Source organism: Pogonomyrmex barbatus, unplaced genomic scaffold (assembly GCF_055798465.1).
Source record: "Pogonomyrmex barbatus isolate J1 unplaced genomic scaffold, ASM5579846v1 scaffold4, whole genome shotgun sequence".
Taxonomy (NCBI): domain Eukaryota; kingdom Metazoa; phylum Arthropoda; class Insecta; order Hymenoptera; family Formicidae; genus Pogonomyrmex; species Pogonomyrmex barbatus.
The window spans coordinates 5,689,297-5,708,378 of record NW_028297138.1 but is presented as its reverse complement, the minus strand read 5'-3'; the positions used below and the strand labels follow the sequence as shown (position 1 = coordinate 5,708,378).

At 30.6% G+C, this 19,082-nt stretch overlaps 3 protein-coding genes and 1 pseudogene across 12 annotated transcripts in view; 2 read left to right on the top strand and 2 right to left on the bottom strand.

The window, feature by feature from the left end:
* Nucleotides 1–4,567, top strand: part of Dnmt3 (DNA methyltransferase 3) — a 125,815-nt gene extending 121,248 nt beyond the window's left edge. For all 4 annotated transcript variants that reach the window (XM_089081055.1, XM_089081058.1, XM_089081057.1 and 1 more), the window contains 17 exons: nucleotides 85–298; nucleotides 566–654; nucleotides 724–831; nucleotides 928–1,009; nucleotides 1,082–1,189; nucleotides 1,281–1,436; nucleotides 1,538–1,629; nucleotides 1,757–1,867; nucleotides 1,997–2,216; nucleotides 2,296–2,423; nucleotides 2,535–2,582; nucleotides 2,656–2,720; nucleotides 2,794–3,062; nucleotides 3,199–3,435; nucleotides 3,522–3,663; nucleotides 3,756–3,970; nucleotides 4,029–4,567. In XM_089081055.1, the coding sequence (XP_088937181.1) occupies nucleotides 85–298; nucleotides 566–654; nucleotides 724–831; nucleotides 928–1,009; nucleotides 1,082–1,189; nucleotides 1,281–1,436; nucleotides 1,538–1,629; nucleotides 1,757–1,867; nucleotides 1,997–2,216; nucleotides 2,296–2,423; nucleotides 2,535–2,582; nucleotides 2,656–2,720; nucleotides 2,794–3,062; nucleotides 3,199–3,435; nucleotides 3,522–3,663; nucleotides 3,756–3,970; nucleotides 4,029–4,267 (2,523 nt within the window). In that variant the 3' untranslated portion in view covers nucleotides 4,268–4,567. The remainder of the gene's footprint in view (nucleotides 1–84; nucleotides 299–565; nucleotides 655–723; nucleotides 832–927; nucleotides 1,010–1,081; nucleotides 1,190–1,280; nucleotides 1,437–1,537; nucleotides 1,630–1,756; nucleotides 1,868–1,996; nucleotides 2,217–2,295; nucleotides 2,424–2,534; nucleotides 2,583–2,655; nucleotides 2,721–2,793; nucleotides 3,063–3,198; nucleotides 3,436–3,521; nucleotides 3,664–3,755; nucleotides 3,971–4,028) is intronic.
* A 127-nt stretch (nucleotides 4,568–4,694) lies between these two features.
* LOC105422684 (polynucleotide 5'-hydroxyl-kinase NOL9) lies at nucleotides 4,695–9,045 on the bottom strand. 4 transcript variants are annotated; one of them, XM_011632162.3, is made up of 8 exons: nucleotides 8,828–9,045; nucleotides 8,078–8,313; nucleotides 7,663–7,937; nucleotides 6,319–7,596; nucleotides 6,036–6,229; nucleotides 5,906–5,956; nucleotides 5,453–5,652; nucleotides 4,695–5,325 (listed from the first exon to the last, which is right to left on the bottom strand). In XM_011632162.3, the coding sequence occupies exons 2-8, from the start codon at nucleotides 8,250–8,252 to the stop codon at nucleotides 5,090–5,092; spliced, it is 2,409 nt and encodes an 802-aa protein (XP_011630464.2). In that variant the 5' UTR covers nucleotides 8,253–8,313; nucleotides 8,828–9,045; the 3' UTR covers nucleotides 4,695–5,089. The 4 variants fall into 4 exon arrangements, with proteins under 4 accessions (XP_011630464.2, XP_011630462.2, XP_088937188.1 ...); XM_011632160.3 differs by lacking the exon at nucleotides 8,828–9,045 and adding an exon at nucleotides 8,634–8,821; XM_089081062.1 differs by lacking the exon at nucleotides 8,828–9,045 and adding an exon at nucleotides 8,634–8,821 and having other exon boundaries at nucleotides 7,663–7,778.
* A 595-nt stretch (nucleotides 9,046–9,640) lies between these two features.
* Nucleotides 9,641–11,695, top strand: LOC148935763 (uncharacterized). 3 transcript variants are annotated; one of them, XM_089081064.1, is made up of 4 exons: nucleotides 9,641–9,655; nucleotides 9,958–10,373; nucleotides 10,435–10,606; nucleotides 10,667–11,695. In XM_089081064.1, the coding sequence occupies exons 2-4, from the start codon at nucleotides 10,175–10,177 to the stop codon at nucleotides 11,220–11,222; spliced, it is 927 nt and encodes a 308-aa protein (XP_088937190.1). In that variant the 5' UTR covers nucleotides 9,641–9,655; nucleotides 9,958–10,174; the 3' UTR covers nucleotides 11,223–11,695. The 3 variants fall into 3 exon arrangements, with proteins under 3 accessions (XP_088937190.1, XP_088937189.1, XP_088937191.1); XM_089081063.1 differs by lacking the exon at nucleotides 9,641–9,655 and adding an exon at nucleotides 9,676–9,855; XM_089081065.1 differs by lacking the exon at nucleotides 9,641–9,655 and having other exon boundaries at nucleotides 9,682–10,358.
* LOC112552322 (uncharacterized) lies at nucleotides 11,577–13,777 on the bottom strand (annotated as a pseudogene). Its single transcript, XR_016140205.1, has 5 exons — nucleotides 13,297–13,777; nucleotides 12,564–12,915; nucleotides 12,226–12,499; nucleotides 12,084–12,148; nucleotides 11,577–11,971 (listed from the first exon to the last, which is right to left on the bottom strand). The product of XR_016140205.1 is annotated as an uncharacterized LOC112552322 (transcript).
* Nucleotides 13,778–19,082: the final 5,305 nt, after the last annotated feature.

The following is a 19,082-nucleotide window of genomic DNA, read 5'->3' as shown; positions in this document are numbered from 1 at the left end:
TAATTCCAAATATTATGTGTATGTGCGTGCGTGTGCGTAAACAAATTAACATGTATAAATAATATATAATATATACGATAACAGGTTCAAGATAAAATTACGAAGACCACAAAAGCTAGTAGTACTATAAACGTAATGCGACAATATCCGCGTGACAAGAGTAATAATTTGGAGGATGAAAGTGATAAAATAGAAAATGGTCCACGAAGAGTGACCAGAGCCTTAATAAAAACTAAAAATCATAAAGAGTATCATGCCGGCAAACTCGTATGGGGATTCTTCGCAGGATGGTGGCCAGGTAAATATATTAAAGATAACGATCATAGAGTATTGTATATAATATATTGCGTAAAATCATAATCGTGAATACAGCTTTCACTGTGAGAAGTTAAAACTTAACATTATTGTTTAATTGGGATATTAATACCTAATATAAATTTTTGACTAATTAAAAATATTATTTTTATGACATGCGTGATTCCTTAGAAATGAAATAACGCTTATTTAATTAAAAGCTCTTTTTATGAAGTGATGATCTTTTAAAATTGAAAATTTAATGTTACAGCATTGATCGTCAAAGCTGAACATGTGGGAATGGCTTCTGAACCCGGGAAATTGTGGGTCTACTGGCTCGGAGAATCGCAAATATCGTTGGTAAATTAGCATAACGTAGGAATATCTTCATTGATGGAAGAAATGGTGAAATATAATCGATGATTTCAGCTCAAAGAAGAAACACAGATACAACCATTCTCGAGGAACTTGGAGGATCGATTGTCGCAACAGTCTCATAAAAGTATTCGTTCGCGCGCCATTAACGCGACTATACAGGTTCTTTGATATCTCTTCGAGAATAAAATTAAAGACAATAAGAATTACATAAGGAATTACTTCCAAAAATGCGATGTGCCGTTACAATTATTTTAGATGCTTCGCCAACGTTTCAACTGTACTCTGACAAAGCCTTATTATTATTGGATACGACGGAACATAGCTGATGTGGAAAAATGTAAGTTACGAAACCTTGCGAATAATTCTTCGTAATCGTTACGAATAAATGAAAAATTATTTGGTATGACAGTGGATGATTTAACATTTTATCCGTACCCGGAAAATATACAAGAAAGATTGGATGCTTTGAAGGAAAAGAATGCCAAAGCTACAAAGAAATATATATTAAGTCAAAGAAGTACGTCTTTCTTATATTTGTAGTATGCATATTTGTAGTATGCATGTTTATGAAAATTGCATAATTGCTAATTTGATACTTCTGGCGATAGGTTCACCAGAGTCACCACCGAAAAAACAGAATACGGAAAAAAACAAAGATGTAAATACAAGTTGGGAACAGATTGACAATGAGCGTTTACCTTTACAAAATCAACAGCCTGGTGTAATAGCCTGGGCAAAAATCCCAGGACACTGTTGGTGGCCCGGTATAAGCGCATTTGTTCTTCTATGTTTTTTTTTTATTTTTTATTAACATTTATTTAATCCTTTTCTCGTAACTATGAAAAATTTTTCGCATTCCCTTTAGCGATGATTATTGATTATCGCGATTGCTGTTTGAAAGAACCGAGTTTTGGCTGTCAGTGGATCATGTGGTATGGTGATTATCAAGTTTCGGAGGTAATAAATAAATTTAATATTAATATTTAAATTAAAAAGAAAAATTAAAAAGAAAATGTTTGTATATCAGATATTCTTCTTCTTTTTTTATGTATTAAATGATTATTTCATATTTTATATTTAATAGGTGCGTCATCTCGAATTTCTGAAATTTCACAAGGGAATAGAAAAAATGCGCGAATATATTCAAAATTCGAGTAGGCAGACATATCTTGAAGGCGTACTTCAAGCTTCTAAGGTAACAGATTTAAAAGGAATTTAATCAATAATTTTATAAACAACTTATTTGAATGTACGACATGTATAACGAATATTCTCTTGCAAAAGTTTTCAAAAACTTTCACGATGTTTGGATTTGATTTTTTAGGATTATTGTTCGCGTTTAGGATGCAACGTGGATAGCTGGACTTTAGATAATGTCTTTGAATATTTTTCGAATGATATTCACATACCATGTAACCAATTGCAAGTTTCAGACTCTAACAAGGTATATGATAAGTATTCCGACGAGATAGTAAAAAAAATCAACGAATTTAAATTCAAATCAGATGTAGATGATGAACGAAAACGTGACATAAAAGCGAGCGGTAAGATAGATTATGCAATATAGATCACAAATTGATTCTGTTAAACAATCTTTAATTCGTGATTTTTTTTACACTGTAGATGATTTACGTCGCGTAATGTCAGGAGAATGCGAAGTGGAAAAATTGTGTTTGAAATGTTTGAAGGTTCCTAAAGGTAGAAAAGATGAACATCCGTTCTTTATAGGATCTTTATGTAAAGAATGCTCGGTATGAGATAAGATTTTTGTAAATTTTTTCAGTAATAAATTATAAAAAATTGTTCATCACAAATATATTTTTAATTCAATAATAATAAATACATTGTACGTTTTGTTTTAGAACGAGTTTAAACCGTGTATGTTCGTGCATGGAAACGATGGCAAGTGCGTAAGTATTCGGCAGTTCCGGCTATATTTAAAGATTGAAATATTGATTGTCGCTTTGTTTCATTTGATTTCAGTTTTATTGCACAATTTGCGCTGCTACTGGAACTGTTCTTATTTGTGATTCAGAAGATTGTCCACGGTTAGTTCATTTACATTTAAAATAGATTTCTGTTATATTGAAATATAATTATTTAATGCATTATTAATTTCAGTGTCTACTGTACAGCTTGTTTGAAATTTTTGATTTGTCCAAAATCATACGACGATATGCTGTTGGAAGATCCATGGGAATGTTTCCTCTGCAGAGATGAAGCTAAACAGCCTATGAATATGATTTTGCGACCGCGGTTAAATTGGAAAGAGAAATTTACAAGAATGTTCCACACAGCCTCTAATATTACATCTAATGTAGACATTATAAATTATAAGAAAGATAATAGAGCTGTGCGTGTATTGTCGCTTTTCGACGGCTTGAGCACCGGTAAGATATATTTGTATTCATTATTTTTTGGAAAAAATATAAAATCTTAAATCTTAAATATTAAATCTTTCTACAATAATCAATTTCGCAAGTTTATATTTGAAAACTACATCTTACATGTTATAATGTATGATAGGTTTTTTGGTTCTTCAAAAATTGGGACTTGTTGTGGAAGTTTATTATGCTAGTGAAATCGATGTAAATGCTTTAACAATTAGCTCCGCCCATTTCGGTGATCGTATTACTTACTTAGGAGATGTAAGAGGCATAACAAAGGAGAAAATCCAAGAAATTGCACCCATTGATTTGTTAATCGGTGGATCACCATGCAATGATTTAAGTTTGGTCAATCCGGCGCGATTAGGTCTCCACGGTACTTATCAGCGCAATCAGTATATATCTTGTAAAGGCTTTTGTAAGCAATAATAATAATGTTTATTTATTATGATTTATTTGTAGATCCAAAGGGGACAGGTGTTCTCTTTTTCGAATATTGCCGAATTAAAAAACTAGTAGAAAAAGCTAACAAAAGTCGGCATATGTTTTGGTTATTCGAGAACGTAGCTTCTATGCCAAGCGAATATAGATTAGAAATTAACAAGTAAGTTAAATTATTTTTTAACTTCAATTGTCGAACCAGTGACAATAAGTAAGGCATTACGTAATATTAATAATTTATCATGTTAATTGTAGACATTTGGGACGAGAACCTGATGTTATAGATTCAGCAGACTTTTCACCGCAACACAGACTGAGACTTTATTGGCATAATCTTCCCTTTAATCCATATATGCCGTTGTTTCAAAGTCGACAGGACGTTCAAGATAAGCTTATACCAAACTTAAACCGTAAGGCTCTCTGTAAGAAGCTTCACACAGTTACCGGCAGAACAGGTTCTTTATTGCAAGGTATGTATCATGAATATTTTTATTATAATTTGGATTCGAGATTTTTTTTTTTTTTTAGGAAAAGCGGAATTGAAACCAATCATAATGAAAGGCAAAACTGATACGATATGGATCACTGAGCTCGAGGAAATCTTCGGTTTTCCGCGACATTATACGGATGTAAAAAATTTATCAGCTACAAATCGGCAAAAATTACTTGGCAAGTCATGGAGCGTACAAACGCTTACTGCCATATTACGACCTTTATGCTTATATTTTAAGTGCAATGAAGATGAAACGAGAAAGTCAACTTCTTGATTTCTCTATTTTTTTTACTTCTATATTATATTTTTAACGAAATTTTGATTTAGTAAAATTTTTCTCGCAGTGAAATAGTTCATAGTAACACACAATGTGGTAATATTTACCCAGTTGTTTCTATATGACTGCAATTTTATATGTATCTAAAATTTTTATTCCTTACACATAGACTTAATCTTAATGTTCCTTTGTCAATGATTATATTATAATCATATACGTGATCATATGTGTAATATGTTCATATATGATAAATGTATGCTGTATATTTATACATATTAAATTGTATATCATTTAGTATTGGTCTGATATTGTGAATTATTCAACATAGCATGATTCTTAATTATATGTCACTTAATTATAAATTAATATTTTATCTTTAATTACATCAATGTCTAAAAGAAGGGCAAAAAATGATAAATATTAATTGTTTAGATTTTAGTAATTATTATTTAGTGATTTCTTTTTCTTTTGGATGTTACATAAATTCATCCTTTTATCGACACAGTCAATATCATTCTGTATATATTATAATTTCATTTAAAAACACGTTTTTAAATATTCACATTTACGTGAATTTTTAAAAATATGAATTCACATAAATAGCTTTCTTCATAAAGCGTGGTTTTATCCAAAATTATATAATTATGTATACAGAGATACACATATATACATATCATGTATATTATACAAGATATTATATATGATATAAAAAAAAATTAAAAATAAAAAAAAAAATTCTCATTTAAATCTAAAAAATTGACAAGTATATATAAAGCGTCATGCTCAAACATATAAGATATCGTATATTCATATGATTTATTATGATTTAGTCGGTTTATTTTTATATTTCATTCGGAAGTATCCTTTGCGAGGTTCACGACTCGTTGGTAGCTTTGCCTTTCCACCGACATAAGGAACATCTTGACACAATTGTATCAATGATTCCGGAACAGGAATACAGCCCGCCAAGCAATTAACATGCTGCATGATTGATATTGGTAATGGTGTATTTATGAATATTTCTTGCTGTTCCATGTCGATACCTCGAATTATGCCTGTGCAATAACACACATATTTAAATTTCTTTAAAAAAAGAAACAGAATATTCTTCATGTATTCAATAAAAAATATTTGCAAATATTTCTTTAGAAAAGAAAATCATGTAAAAGTATTGTTACTTACCGAATCCATAACATGTACATAAAGGAGATCTTTGCGTTAATATTCGAAGATTAGAAATGTCTGTATATTCTCGTGAAGCTTTCTCTGTTAAATCTATACCGCACAGTGCTACGATATTAGCGTTTATGACACTTAGAGCGTGTGATGTAGGTACTCCGAATAATCGTTGAGGTATAATGCATAAAGAAGAAAAAGGCATCCTGTAATAGGATACATACATTTATGTCATCAGAATTCCTGCATTTATTGTTATTTAATCCATTCATTTCCAAATTATTTAACAAATTTATGAAAATATGTTAAAATCATCCATTTAAAGATTAAATGAAACATATTTTCATAAATATAACAAAAAAATAGAAATATTTTCATAATTCTGAAATGTAAGTTATATGACAGTAATAATGCGCGTATATGAAAGGGTTAATTTATATGATGATACGTGATACTAACATATACGGTATCACTTCGCTGATATTAAGCGATATTTCCGAATTGTACTGGCTGAAATAATAAATGTCGAAATTAAAATTAAATGATTGTACAAATATTATAAAACTGGAAAATATAATATAAAACCTACTCGGAATCGGTTTTGTTGTAAACGATACCGCTAAGATAAGACATCATAACAAGTTCGCGTTGCTGATATGGCTCCATATTCCACTTCTTTTTTTGTGTGGCGGTCTCCGCTTGAGAATACATTATAAATAAATCGTGTTCGCACGGCTTGTTCCAATTAATGAATTTCTCATCGCAGAACGTCCACGAGCATTCCTAGCAACACAATTTCTCTAGAAATTGATCATTTAACGACAAATGTCGTTAATCGAAATTGTCGAATTATTAAAGAAGTTGTATATTACCTGTTTATTTACAACTTTGGCACTTAAAACATCATCGAAGTTGTTTTTCTTTTTTGATGACACAATTTGTACGATAATTGATGGCCTGATCAATTTTATCGTGAACATTGCGATGTCCCAACCGAGACCCTTTGTAAAACCCATTGTGTTAACTACAATGGGTAAGAGAGATAAGAGAGGGCATTCCTTTAATTTCTCGATCAACATCTTAACGCCTTCCAAATAGCGTGTGACACAACGGTTGACAGATACATCATCGATAAAAAGTTGGTAGACCGGTACTTTCAGATGTGTAAAATTGGGTCCCATTAATGGCTCCTCGATCAAGCTGTAGGAGATGCAGCTGGATGGCGTGCACTCCGATTGTCCAGGGTCTATGTCTACCAAAACCACTTTCTTTGACGTGCGCAATAGGCTGTTAATCAAACATCGCACAGTGGTGGACTTGCCAACGTTTTTACCACCGGCGATCAATGCACAACACCATTCATTTTTGAACCAACAATCCAACATCTTCTCTGTAACATCTAGAGTAATACAGGAATCGACAATCAATTTATTGTTAAAATTATCGTACTGATTAAGATATAGATTCGCTTGTAATATTGTCGCTGCTCGCTTAGGATCTGTCCAAGAGTAAGAGTAGGAATTCTTCATTTTTGGGAATAATTTGAATGGAAAGTAGGTTTCCAAGAAATGTGTCAGAGTATTTTCGAAATTCTGCAATATGAGGACAGCCATTCCCGGTCGGATGTTATCGATATCAATCTGCAGTTTATTTTCAAAGTCTCGATTGATGCCTTTTGCAGCAAGCGCCTTCCACACGTCATCAATACTATCTTCCAACAATTCCTTGTTAGTCTCTATAACGATATTACTATATCCTCGCGGAGAATATACTTTCGTAGCTTTGGTCAATTTGTTCATTATGAAACCATAGATTTTCACAGAACCATATAACACTTTTATTAACAGCTTGCCAATAAAATTAAATCTACTTCCTCTCTCCATTATGATCACAACCATTTTTTTAATGCAATAAACTTTTGGTGGTTTTCTATTACGTAAACGTCGAGGCAAGTTAAGACTTTGCTCAGAACCACTACATGCTTCTAAATCATTATCATAATTTATTGAGCCAGAATTTTTATCTTCGACAAATTCTCTATATGTAAGATTTTCAACAGGATTGCTTTCATTATCAATGTTTTTTGATGTATTATCACTAACATCTTTGTTTTTATCATTTTTAACTGCATTTGATGATGTACATGACACCTGTTTTAAATATTATATGTATAGAGATGTTTTTAAAACTATTGGATGAAGCAACTATGCACTTACCTCACTTGAAATATTTAACGTTAAAATGTCATCACAAGTTGTTTTGTGATTCTTATCTAATCCTGTCTTTTGATTATCTTCAACTATTTGTGGAAAATTTACCAAACTGTCACTATCTGAAATTTCAATTGGTGTATCTAAATGTTTTTGTTCTTTGACAATTACCTGATGCCAATCATCATCTTGTATCTCTTCTTCAGGAATCAATTTCCAACTATCACCTATTTGTGTTTCCATTTGTTGGTCAAGAGTACATTTAATGGAATCATTTATTTCTAAAATTCAAAAAGTTGCAAGTCTGGTTGTAGACTTAAGAATCATAATTAAGTATAATAAGTATTCTAATTATCTAGATATATAAAAATCAACATATCAATTAAAAATAATATAAAAAGGTAAATTTTATATTTCTTACTTTTAAGATAAAATGTTTCACTATCAATTTCTTTATCAGAATATTCTTTTTTATGCTTGAGATTAACTTGTTGTATAGCTATTTTTTCTTTGGAAATGCTCTCTTTGAAAACTGGATTGCTCGATGAAGAAATATTCTCTATATTTTTGGCACATGTGTCATTCACCAAGTTCATAGTGGTATTTTTGCAAGCAGGTTTTATTGTCTTTTTCTGTATTTTCCGTATTTTCACTTTTCTGAAATCAGAAATATAAAAAATTAGTAAGTCGGTATGCTGCATTGATATTTCATACATCATTAGAGAATAATTTTAAACAAACTACGATTAATTTGCTAATCACGACAATATTTATGCTATATTGTTAATGTGAATAGAAATGTTTATTATTTAACAATCATTTTTGATTATTTAACATATGGAAAAGGATATTGAATTATAAACTTATAAGTAGAAATTTAATTTATAAAGAATTGTATAATTAGAAATTTTGCTTCTATCACGTAAACATTCGATGAATACATCAATTTCCATTCAATCTTGAATTACTTCGCTTACCTTATATCTAACGGTATATATCTAGGATTTTCTTCCTTTGTCTTATTATGCTTTACTTTCATTGTTAAACAAAATCAGTAAACAAGAATATCAGTAAGCAAAAATATATAACTACTTGTAAATACAGATTTTTTTATAAACGTTCCGATCTCATACGACTATACCAGCATGGAATCTGGACATTATATCCATACCTTTGATTCTGGCTGCGTTTCACTTTTAACGATCGCAACACTCGCGATCATCATTTGTTTTTACTAATATTTGATGAACACAAAGTAATTCTGAGAGCGTAAGTAGAACCATCGATATATATATAAGTTCCGGTCTACAATAGGTGATTTAAGCCTTAAGTCTTAAGAAATGGACGAATCATAGTCGAAGAATAGGAGAATAATCGACTATGATTAGTCAATTTCTTATGGCTTAAGGCTTAAATCACCTATTGTAAATTAGGACTTTTGTCACAGTATATAGCGCAACTCTCCCGTTTTAGCGCAACAAAATTGAACTGCACATGCGCGAGCTAAGTAACCAATCGTAATTAATTTTCTCTCGGGTTTTTCTATAGCGTTCTCTGTCATTTAAATGCTTGACAAACAGGCGGGAACAAACGTCTGACATATAGGGTGCAGTCTTGGTGCCACAAATGCTTCGAAACATTTTTTGATTGGTCAATTCATAAAATTTTTTGTTTTGATTGGTTAATCAAACGTTTCGAAACTTTTGTAGCGCTAAGTGAACCATAGCCATAAAAATGAAATCATAAAGAGTTTACTCTGTTAGTGTCGGTCCACAATAGGTGATTTAAGCTTTAAGAAGTAAGAAATTGACCAATTATAATCGAATATGAAAAGAATACTCGACTATGATTGGCCAATTTCTTACGACTTAAAGATTAAATACTTATTGTGGACCGACACTAAGTATCGGTCCACAACCTTGCTTTAAGAGGCCGTAAGCCGTAGGCCGTAAGCGTTAAGTGAGTGTCAGTCCACAATAGGTGATTTAAGCTTTAAGAAGTAAGAAATTGACCAATTATAATCTAATATGAAAAGAATAATCGACTATGATTGGTCAATTTCTTACGGCTTAAAGATTAAATACTTATTGTGGACCGACACTGAGTGCGCAATTCGCTTACGTCTTTAGGTTAAAGCCTAAAAACTGCGCGGAACAACTTAAAAACAGGAATTACGTCAGTGTAATAAGTATTTAATAAGTAAATAAGTATTTAATCTTTAAACCGTAAGAAATTGACTAATCATAGTCGAATATTCTTTTCATATTCGATTATAATTGGTCAATTTTTTACTTCTTAAAGCTTAAATCACCTATTGTGGACCGACACAAACAATTCTTACGGCCTAAAGCATAAATCTTCCGGTCGACGTATCATTTCATCCAATCAGCAAAAAGCAAAAGGAAGATTGTTATGTGAAGGCATCGTTTGAATGAGATGCATTTAGTATTCCTCGTGGATAACTTCCGATGGCTGTGATCTTGTTAACTGAATTAGTTAATAAATAAGCGTAACAATAATGGAAAATTCAAACGTGATAATAACAAAAGAAAGCATGAAGGAGGAAATTCAAGATGAAATTCTAATCGCTTTAGTGAAAGAGAACCCAATATTGTATAACAAAAAACATCCGGATTATAAAAATCACGAAGTAAAGAAAGATACCTGGAATATGATAAAAGTACAGTGTGGAATGTCATCAGGTTATTGCTGTTTATGTATGTGCTAAAATGTGTAATTTACAATTTATTTATTCTAACTTCTTTGTTATTCATATAGTCGAAGAAATAGAGAATAGATGGAATCAATTACGAAATTATTTTGAGAAAAAATTAAGAGAAATGAAAGTAAAATCAGCCAGTGGATCAAGTGGAGGCACTAATGCTAAAAAAGTGGAATGGTATCTTATGGGAGCTATGTCATTTCTAATTCCACATATTAGTCACCGAAGGTGAGTATTTTCTAAAAAAAAATTAATTTGTTGATCAATAAACATATATATTTATTACAGAGGTCGTAGTTCTATGGGAAACATATATTTTTCTACATCATCTATGTTATCTACGTCATCCGAGATTTCTTCCCCTACATCACCACAGCCATCTATAAGCAGCAAAGTATGCAACATTGATTTTGTACAAAATGATAGTGTAGATATTGTTGTTGACGATAATACTAGCTCAACAAATGAGAGTACTGCTTGTTCTGATAGTTATGATTCAAATGTTGAAATAAAGCCTGAAACTAAATCTGTTCTTTTAAAAAAGAAGAAAGTCATTTCTGATTTAGATATTTTTGCAAAAAAAAAACAAAAAAATGATGTAGAAAATCTCCTAGCACAATCAATCTCAGCCTTAACCAATGTTACAACAGTTGTGTACAAATCCATTTCTGAATCTGTTCCTAATAAAATAAATGAATACAAATATAAGTCGAATCCTTATGCTAAGAGTATTTTAGTTGCATTTGATCAAGTACCAGTGATAAAACAACTAGATTGTTTAATTGCTACATTGAATGTAATCAAAAGTTATCAAGCTCTACAAGCTGATTTAGTACAACATTAATTTGTCTTTACGTTTGTTATTTGCCTTCGTTTATTTGATATTTTCTTTATTTTAATTTTAATTTTAATTTATATTTTATTTTACATATTTAATTTTAATGTCTTAAAAATTTTTTTTTAAATAAACACTGCATTTGGCTAAACGCAGCTAATATTTATTAATATAATAAGATATTAAAACCTTCGCATGAATATATATATTTTTTTATGAATGTAAATATATTTTATTCATAACACATAAAAAATTGATTTTTTTTTAGTTAAGGTTTGATGCAAAAATAAATATTTATGTTTGTTACAGTTGTTATAACTAAATATATTTTTTTATTTTACTCACAAAATGTGTAATAAAAAATTATTTTTTTAAGTTAAGATTTATTATACATATGATATATAAATAAATATGTATGTTTATTATAAATGTAACTAAATATGTTATAATTGTAAGATGCAATAAAAAAATTATGTTTATGAGTTGAGGTTTATTATACATAAGCCAAATATGTTATTATTATAGTAATTAAAATTGCATGCTTAGAACTACACTATATGTTACACTGAAATATGTACATGTTTAAGGAACATTAATATAGTCACGGAAAACAACCATTCTTTGCCAAGGAACTTGACCTTCTTTGTGGTTGGTAAAATAATCGGCAAGTGTATTTCTTAAATTAACAGCTGCACGATTTGCACCTATTCTGTGCAAGATTTGAATATTAGGTGCTGCAGCATCTCTCCTCCATTCTCCTGGAATCATAATTCTATTATCATCCTCTTGATCAACGTACGCAGGAGGGCAATATTTCTTAAATCCTTGTTGATGTTCTTCCTTCTTCATTATAAAATTATGTAAGCTTACTTGCATATACAATATTTTCAATAGATTCTGGAAGTTGGGCTAATGAAGTCCGAAGAACACGCCACCTGGAATATAAACACAGATGTTGACAATGATACTTTCCGGATAAGATTAATGTCATGTTTTATTTCCTTTACTATACCTTGTTGATAAAATTCCAAAAGCATTTTCTATTACTCATCGAGCTCGAGAATGTCTGTAATTAAAAATACGCTGGGTCTCAGTCAATGGATTTCGTTTAGAGTATGGGCGCATCAAATTGTGACGTAAAGGGAATATCTCATCCCCTACAAAAAAATAAGACATCATAATATGTGTGCCGGGTAAAGGGGATGACGGCGGTATATTCAGTGTATCATTTTCCACAACTTGACCAAATTCTGTAGCACTGAATACACTGCTATCAGAAAGCGATCCTATAAAATGATGATATGAAATATAATATTGTATTTATATCACTACTCATGCAAATCAACTCACCATAATCTCCAATATGGATTGATGTAAAGCAGTAATTTGCAATTACACAAGTTGCCATTAGCACTATACTAAAATACTGTTTATAGTTGAAAAATTGAGATCCAGTATTTGCTGGACATTGAATTCTTATATGTTTGCCATCAAGAGCTCCGACGCAATTGGGCAAATTCCATCGCTGCCAAAATTATCAGCAATTTCTCTGTATTCTTGCTGATTTGAGGGTAAAAGATAGGTTGCACCTATAGTATTAGAAATAACGCGACAAGTTTCCTGGACAATGTCGTAGGCAGTAGACTTTCCAATTTGCCAATAATTAGCCAAAGAAGGCAAGCTATTTCCTGAGGCTAGATAACTGAAATAGACAACCATTTATAGAAGATTTTTCTATAACTATAGAAATATATTTTAATAAAATTAACTAATACATGTATATATGTATATTGTAATATATGTATATATATATATATATATATATATATATATATATATATATATATATGTATCATTGTATGTTGACGTGTTATTCTAAACACGTTATTTGCGATAAATATCATCACATGCCTCGATAGTTGAAAGGATAAGATGCTTGCTCGGTAAACAGGAGATCCAGGTTCGATTCCTGGCTGAGGTGGTATTTTTTCGCAAAATAATTACGAGTTTTCACGACTGGTGATCGGCCCCGTCGTGACGCACATCCTCCCTTCTTATTAATAATTATGGAATATTAACTTACCAAATAGTGAATGCTAGCCGAAATTCCGGGGATAAAAATTCTCTGTAACTGGCCTTTTGTAGATGTGGACCAACTATTTTTAGTAATTCGTCAAATAAATCGACTGTCAGTCTTGTCAGTTGGAAAACTTTTCGTGGTCTGTATATTTATATTTCAAGAACACTACTGTAAAAAAGCTCTCGATAGCGGTGTCGATTACATGGACGCACCCACCACCGTCGATTTTGATATTTTCTTTTTTGTTTTATTATATATATTTGCAACAAGTGCACATTCCACAAACAAAACAATGTTGTTAATGTTGTTAACAGAAAAGTATTACGCATATCCATCTCGCCATGTATAAACAAACGCGTCTTTGCTACAGCGCAACTCCATTATTTTTTTTCTGATTGGTTGAGTGTCGGTCCACAATAGGTGATTTAAGCTTTAAGAAGTAAGAAATTGATTAATTATAATCGAATATGAAAAGAATACTCGACTATGATTAGTCAATTTCTTACGGCTTAAAGATTAAATACTTATTGTGGACTGACACTGATATACATTACATCTAAGTATTTAATCTTCAAGCCGTAAGAAATTGACTAATCATAGTCGAGTATTCTTTTCATATTCGATTATAATTGGTCAATTTCTTACTTCTTAAAGCTTAAATCACCTATTGTGGACCGACACTCACGCATAAACATGAGCCCATTTTTTTCGTTATCATCCATTATTGCCAGTGCATTTTTTGAAGAATTATTGATATATACTGAAATAAATTTAAGTAATTATATATATTGATTTTATTCCTGGCTACAAAGCGCTTTATTTTATATTTGTGAAATAACTATGATCTTTTCGATTTGACATTACATGGAATCTCATTCATTTCAGGTGAGTATAATTCCTTTTCTCTTTCAAGGAAAACTTCTTTTCCTTTGAAACAAGCATGATGCTTAACATCATCTAAGTGTCGATCCACAATAGGTGATTTAAGCTTTAAGAAGTAAAAAATTGACCAATTAAATTGATCAAATAATCGAATATGAAAAGAATAATCGACTATGATTGGTCAATTTCTTACGACTTAAAGATTAAATACTTATTGTGGACCGACACTAATGTAGAAATAATTCCTTTACAATGTCGACAAAAGAACATATCTGCAATAAAAATCTAAGAAGAATTTTAGAATTTATACTAATAATGGGTCATCAATAAATACGTAATGTTTTTAAGCTTATATATTTATATATTTATATATTTCTTTAAATAAAAAAGAACTGAATATTGATTACCTAAGAATTCCGGATTCGGTACTACGTTATTCGAATGCGACGAAGACTTTTTTGCAGATAAAGAATGCGTTCCATTTCTCGCATGATACGCGTGATGTATCATTTATTCTTATCACAATACATTAAACAAGGATAAGTGATGCATTATGCGCATCATGCAAGAAACAGAACGCATCCAAAATGACAATAATGACCGGAATGTATATTAGTACCACACTTAAAAAAAATAATTTTGCTCGATATGTTGGCACTATTGATGTCCGACACGGCCAAACTTAAGCCAGCAGCACCCGATGTTTTTTTCCTGCTGATTTGCTAGCTAAATTTGCGTGCTTGCTGAGCTCTTGTCTTTGATTGGTATATTCTTTTAGATCTAAAAAAACATACCAATCGAAGACAAGAGCTCAGCAAACACGCGAATCCAATTAGCAAACCAGTAGAAAAAAAAGCATTGTGTGCCGCTGGCTTTAGGATTGAGCTGTGTTTCGCAGTGTCGTTCTGTGTCATAGATGGAAAGCACCAGTGTAGACATTGTGTTACACAGTGTTGCCTGTGTACGTGTTGGAAAGCACTCTGTATGTATTGTGTTTCTAACCTTATGTTATGTCATTGTAAACTAGGGCTGCGTTCCGACATTCACTGAAAATATATAATTCAGGTCACGTATATTATAGATTTTCAGTACTGGCAGTGAATATCGGAACACAGCCTAGACTTAATTATCAATTTAATATTGATTGGTTTCTACAAATACCTCATTAAGAATGTTTAATTAAACTTATAACTTATGCGATATAACTTTAGAAAACTTAAGAATCTTGAATGTTGATTGATTCAGCGTTTGCTATTACGGACATACAGCACAACCTCAAAATTTATATTTGATTTTTTTCTTCTTTAATGCTAAAAAATTTAATTTTATATGATAATTTTAACTTACCGGTTAGTAAAAAATTCTAACTCTTCTCTTATTTCTTTTAATATTAATAAAACTGATTCTTTGTTTAATCGAAATCACATTTTAAACTCTATATCATCCAAGTCTTCAAAATAACTTAATTAATAACTGCATTCTTTAAATCTTTTTCTTTTTCGGTGTTAGTGTCGGTCCATAATAAGTATTTAATCTTTAAGTCGTAAGAAATTGACCAATCATAGTCGATTATTTTTTTCATATTCAATTATAATTGGTCAATTTCTTACTTTTTAAAGATTAAATCATCTATTGTGGACTGACACTTATACTTGATCATTTTTATCATCGGAGGATGATAACACAAAATTAAATAAATTTGCCATATCTGAGAAATACAAGTTAAAGAATTATTTCTTTTCCGAGTTGCCGCCAGGTGGTGACTTAAACAATGTTTTCAACCTATTCTTCAGATAATATGACACAAACTTTCTATTCCTTTTTAATCAATATTATTTTCTCTTTTTTCTTTTTATTGTGTATAATAAAACTACTTATACTCGCAACTTCCGTATGAATTTTCAGGGTGCCGTCACATGCGACATAAGTTGCGTAAGCGTACCTTGCGCCAATCACATCGTTTTATTTGAACATCAGATTCCACCTAGTTATTTTATGTTAATTACCCTATTATTGGTCTAGTTTCCACCAAAGTCTTCAATTCGATTCGGGAGAGTCCCGTTAGTACAGTGCGATACTCACATCCAACACATCAGCCGCTGTTTAAGAATTTTCTAATGGACAACCAATCAGAAAATTTTATATTTAATTGGCCAATCAGTATTGTGTGCTATCAGATCCCTCTTTTCGATAGGTGAAATCCAATCGGACACATTACCGATTGATTGATCAAAATAAAAAAATTTTTGATAGGTGGTTCATTAGAAAATTCCTAGGCATTGACTGATGTGAGTGATGTGTCCGATTGAAAATGTGCGCATTTAGGACGCTCCCCTTTTCGATTCTACTTCAGTACGGATCAAATTTAATATGCTGTTTTCGGAAGTAAAGTAGAAGTGAGAAAGACTGACATTTCAGTAAAACCAATATAACTTCTGTTTGTCGAATATAAACAAATTTAATTTCTAAAGAATACATATATAAGTTACACTTATAGTTGTGTAAAAAATGGATTTTGAAATAATTTTGTTAAATTATCAATTATACAGAACTACTGATATATAATGAACGATTATTATTGTTATAAAAAGTAAAGTTGGTATTATTTACTTTCAATCGTTTCCATCGATTAATGCTCAATTCCATCAACGTAGATTAACTTTAATCTTGGTTCAACTTAGGGTTTATTTATGGAGGCCGTAAAAAATTGATTAATCACATTTGAATTGTAAAAGAATAATCTACTATGATTTGTCAATTTTTTACGGTTACGGCATAAGTTAACAAATTACGGCCTTTATAAATCAACTCTAAATCTTGTATCAGTTCGCTACATTTATATGTACTTGACCCGAGAAGTATGCCGATTTAAAAAATTATTATTTTAAATCATTTGTATTTCGTATTGTATTTCGTATGTAATGAATTTTGAAGTGCAATTAAAAAGATTTGTTAGTCATTCAGTTAATTGTAATTAATTAATTATTTTTATACCATGTACTTAGCCCGAAAAATTAATCGAAAATAAATTAGACAATTAGTATGTTTACACGGGCTTCTAACTAGTAACATTGATGTTATAACTCCTACTTAAATGAGTCACATTTACACATTCAGATTTATCTTTATCTCAGGCTTTACTCCCACCAAGTTGAAATAGCTTAACAACTTTCAAATGAAGTGAGTCAAGAATTTTCTTTAATACCAATGTAAAGTGATGAAAAATTAGATACTTGCTTGTGGTAAAATTGTAGTCTAAAAGAATGTGACTTTCACATTTTTTGATTTTGATTTTTTTTATTTTCTGATCTCTCTTTCTGTATAGCACAAAATATTAACCAACCTTACAAACAATGAAGAGTCAAGATGTTTAATTTTTATGGTTGGCATTATCGTCATCCTTACACTGCAACCGTTTATACATCCTTTTTAGGTCGATGTAGTAACTCTAAGGGCCGGTCCTACCAATTCTGGTTAAGTTAAACAGCGTTAACAGGATTAAATTTGAGAACTGCCAATTGCAAAAGTAAAAACTTTGTGATTTCTAATCTAATTTCTTGTTGTAAACATTTGTATTTATATTTCAAAGCACATATATTTATATAACTATTAAAAAATTATATTCTTATTTTATTATAATTTACACTTTACACACTTTCTCTTTGTCCTGAATAGATTAGGAAGTACGAGACCGATTTTTTATTTTTTGCTATTGGCAATTCTGCTGGCCAAATTAACCGGCCGATAGCGTTAACCGGAGTTAGTGAGACTGGTCCTAAGCTTTTTCACCAAACAACTTTGAATTACTACATTGATGTAGTAACTTCGTTATAAAATAATGTGTACATGGCATCTAATGTCAGTAGTTATAACATCTATAAGAAATAGACGAAATAAGCGAAATTCGGATTATAAACAGCTAACATAGAAGAGTCGCGGTCGTGCAGACTAAGTCTTGGTAGTAAACGAGAGATCCCGAGTTCAAATCCAGTCGATCTCTGTTTATTTTTCCGAATCTAATAAATATCTTTTACATCGATGTTATAACTTCGTCGTAAATCGGACCGTGTAAACATAGTAATAATTCTTGTATGGAATTGATTGTATTTTGTATAAAGAATTATGAAGATGTTATTAACAAGTTTTGTGAGTTCAGATAATTATAATTAAATATTTAAGCGTCAGCAGGAATAAGCCAACTCATTTACACCTCATTTATGCGGTGCAGATACAAATCTGTATTCTATCATATTATATATATCATATTATTATATCATATTTCTATCATATTATTATATCATATTTTATCTCGTACACCCAGAGAAAAATTATATTTAAATTGAAAAAATCATTTTTTTAACTTGATTTTTTTAAACTAAAATGAAAATTTATTTGATTTCAAAAAATGACGTTATTCGTCTTTTTTAAGATAAATAAATTATTTGTTCAAATTATTTGTTTAAATAAAATAAATAATTGTTTAATTCGAGGAAAATAATATTGACAGAAATGTAAGAGATAATTTTGTTGTTGTGGTTATTTTAAATCAAGAAAATTATTTTTTTAAATAAAATAAAAGATTTTTTAAACTATGTATGCTAAAGGCTCACGACTACACAAAAGTATACGTATTTCTTTGCAGCCATATTTTTGGTTAATTACGAAGATTGTTCGTGTGGCAGCACCACATAATATATAAATATACATCTAAAGTACATATATAAATATTCACGTATACATATAACTAACTACATAAATATATAAATACTAACATATAGCACACTGTACACACACACACACACACAGTACTATATACGAATACATAAATATACACTAAAACAATACACAAAATTAACACTTACCTTAGTCGACACATCTGACATAACGCCGAAGCGCGACACGTCGGC

Coding starts and splice junctions, on each gene's coding strand:
- LOC105422684 (XM_011632160.3), bottom strand. CDS start 8,695: ATGAAAGTAAAGCATAATAAGACAAAGGAAGAAAATCCTAGATATATA. Junction 8,314..8,633: donor TATATACCGTTAGATATAAG/GTAAGCGAAGTA, acceptor TTCTGATTTCAG/AAAAGTGAAAATACGGAAAA. Junction 7,938..8,077: donor TGAAACATTTTATCTTAAAA/GTAAGAAATATA, acceptor TTTGAATTTTAG/AAATAAATGATTCCATTAAA.
- LOC148935763 (XM_089081064.1), top strand. CDS start 10,175: ATGGAAAATTCAAACGTGATAATAACAAAAGAAAGCATGAAGGAGGAA. Junction 10,374..10,434: donor ATCAGGTTATTGCTGTTTAT/GTATGTGCTAAA, acceptor TTATTCATATAG/TCGAAGAAATAGAGAATAGA. Junction 10,607..10,666: donor CCACATATTAGTCACCGAAG/GTGAGTATTTTC, acceptor TATTTATTACAG/AGGTCGTAGTTCTATGGGAA.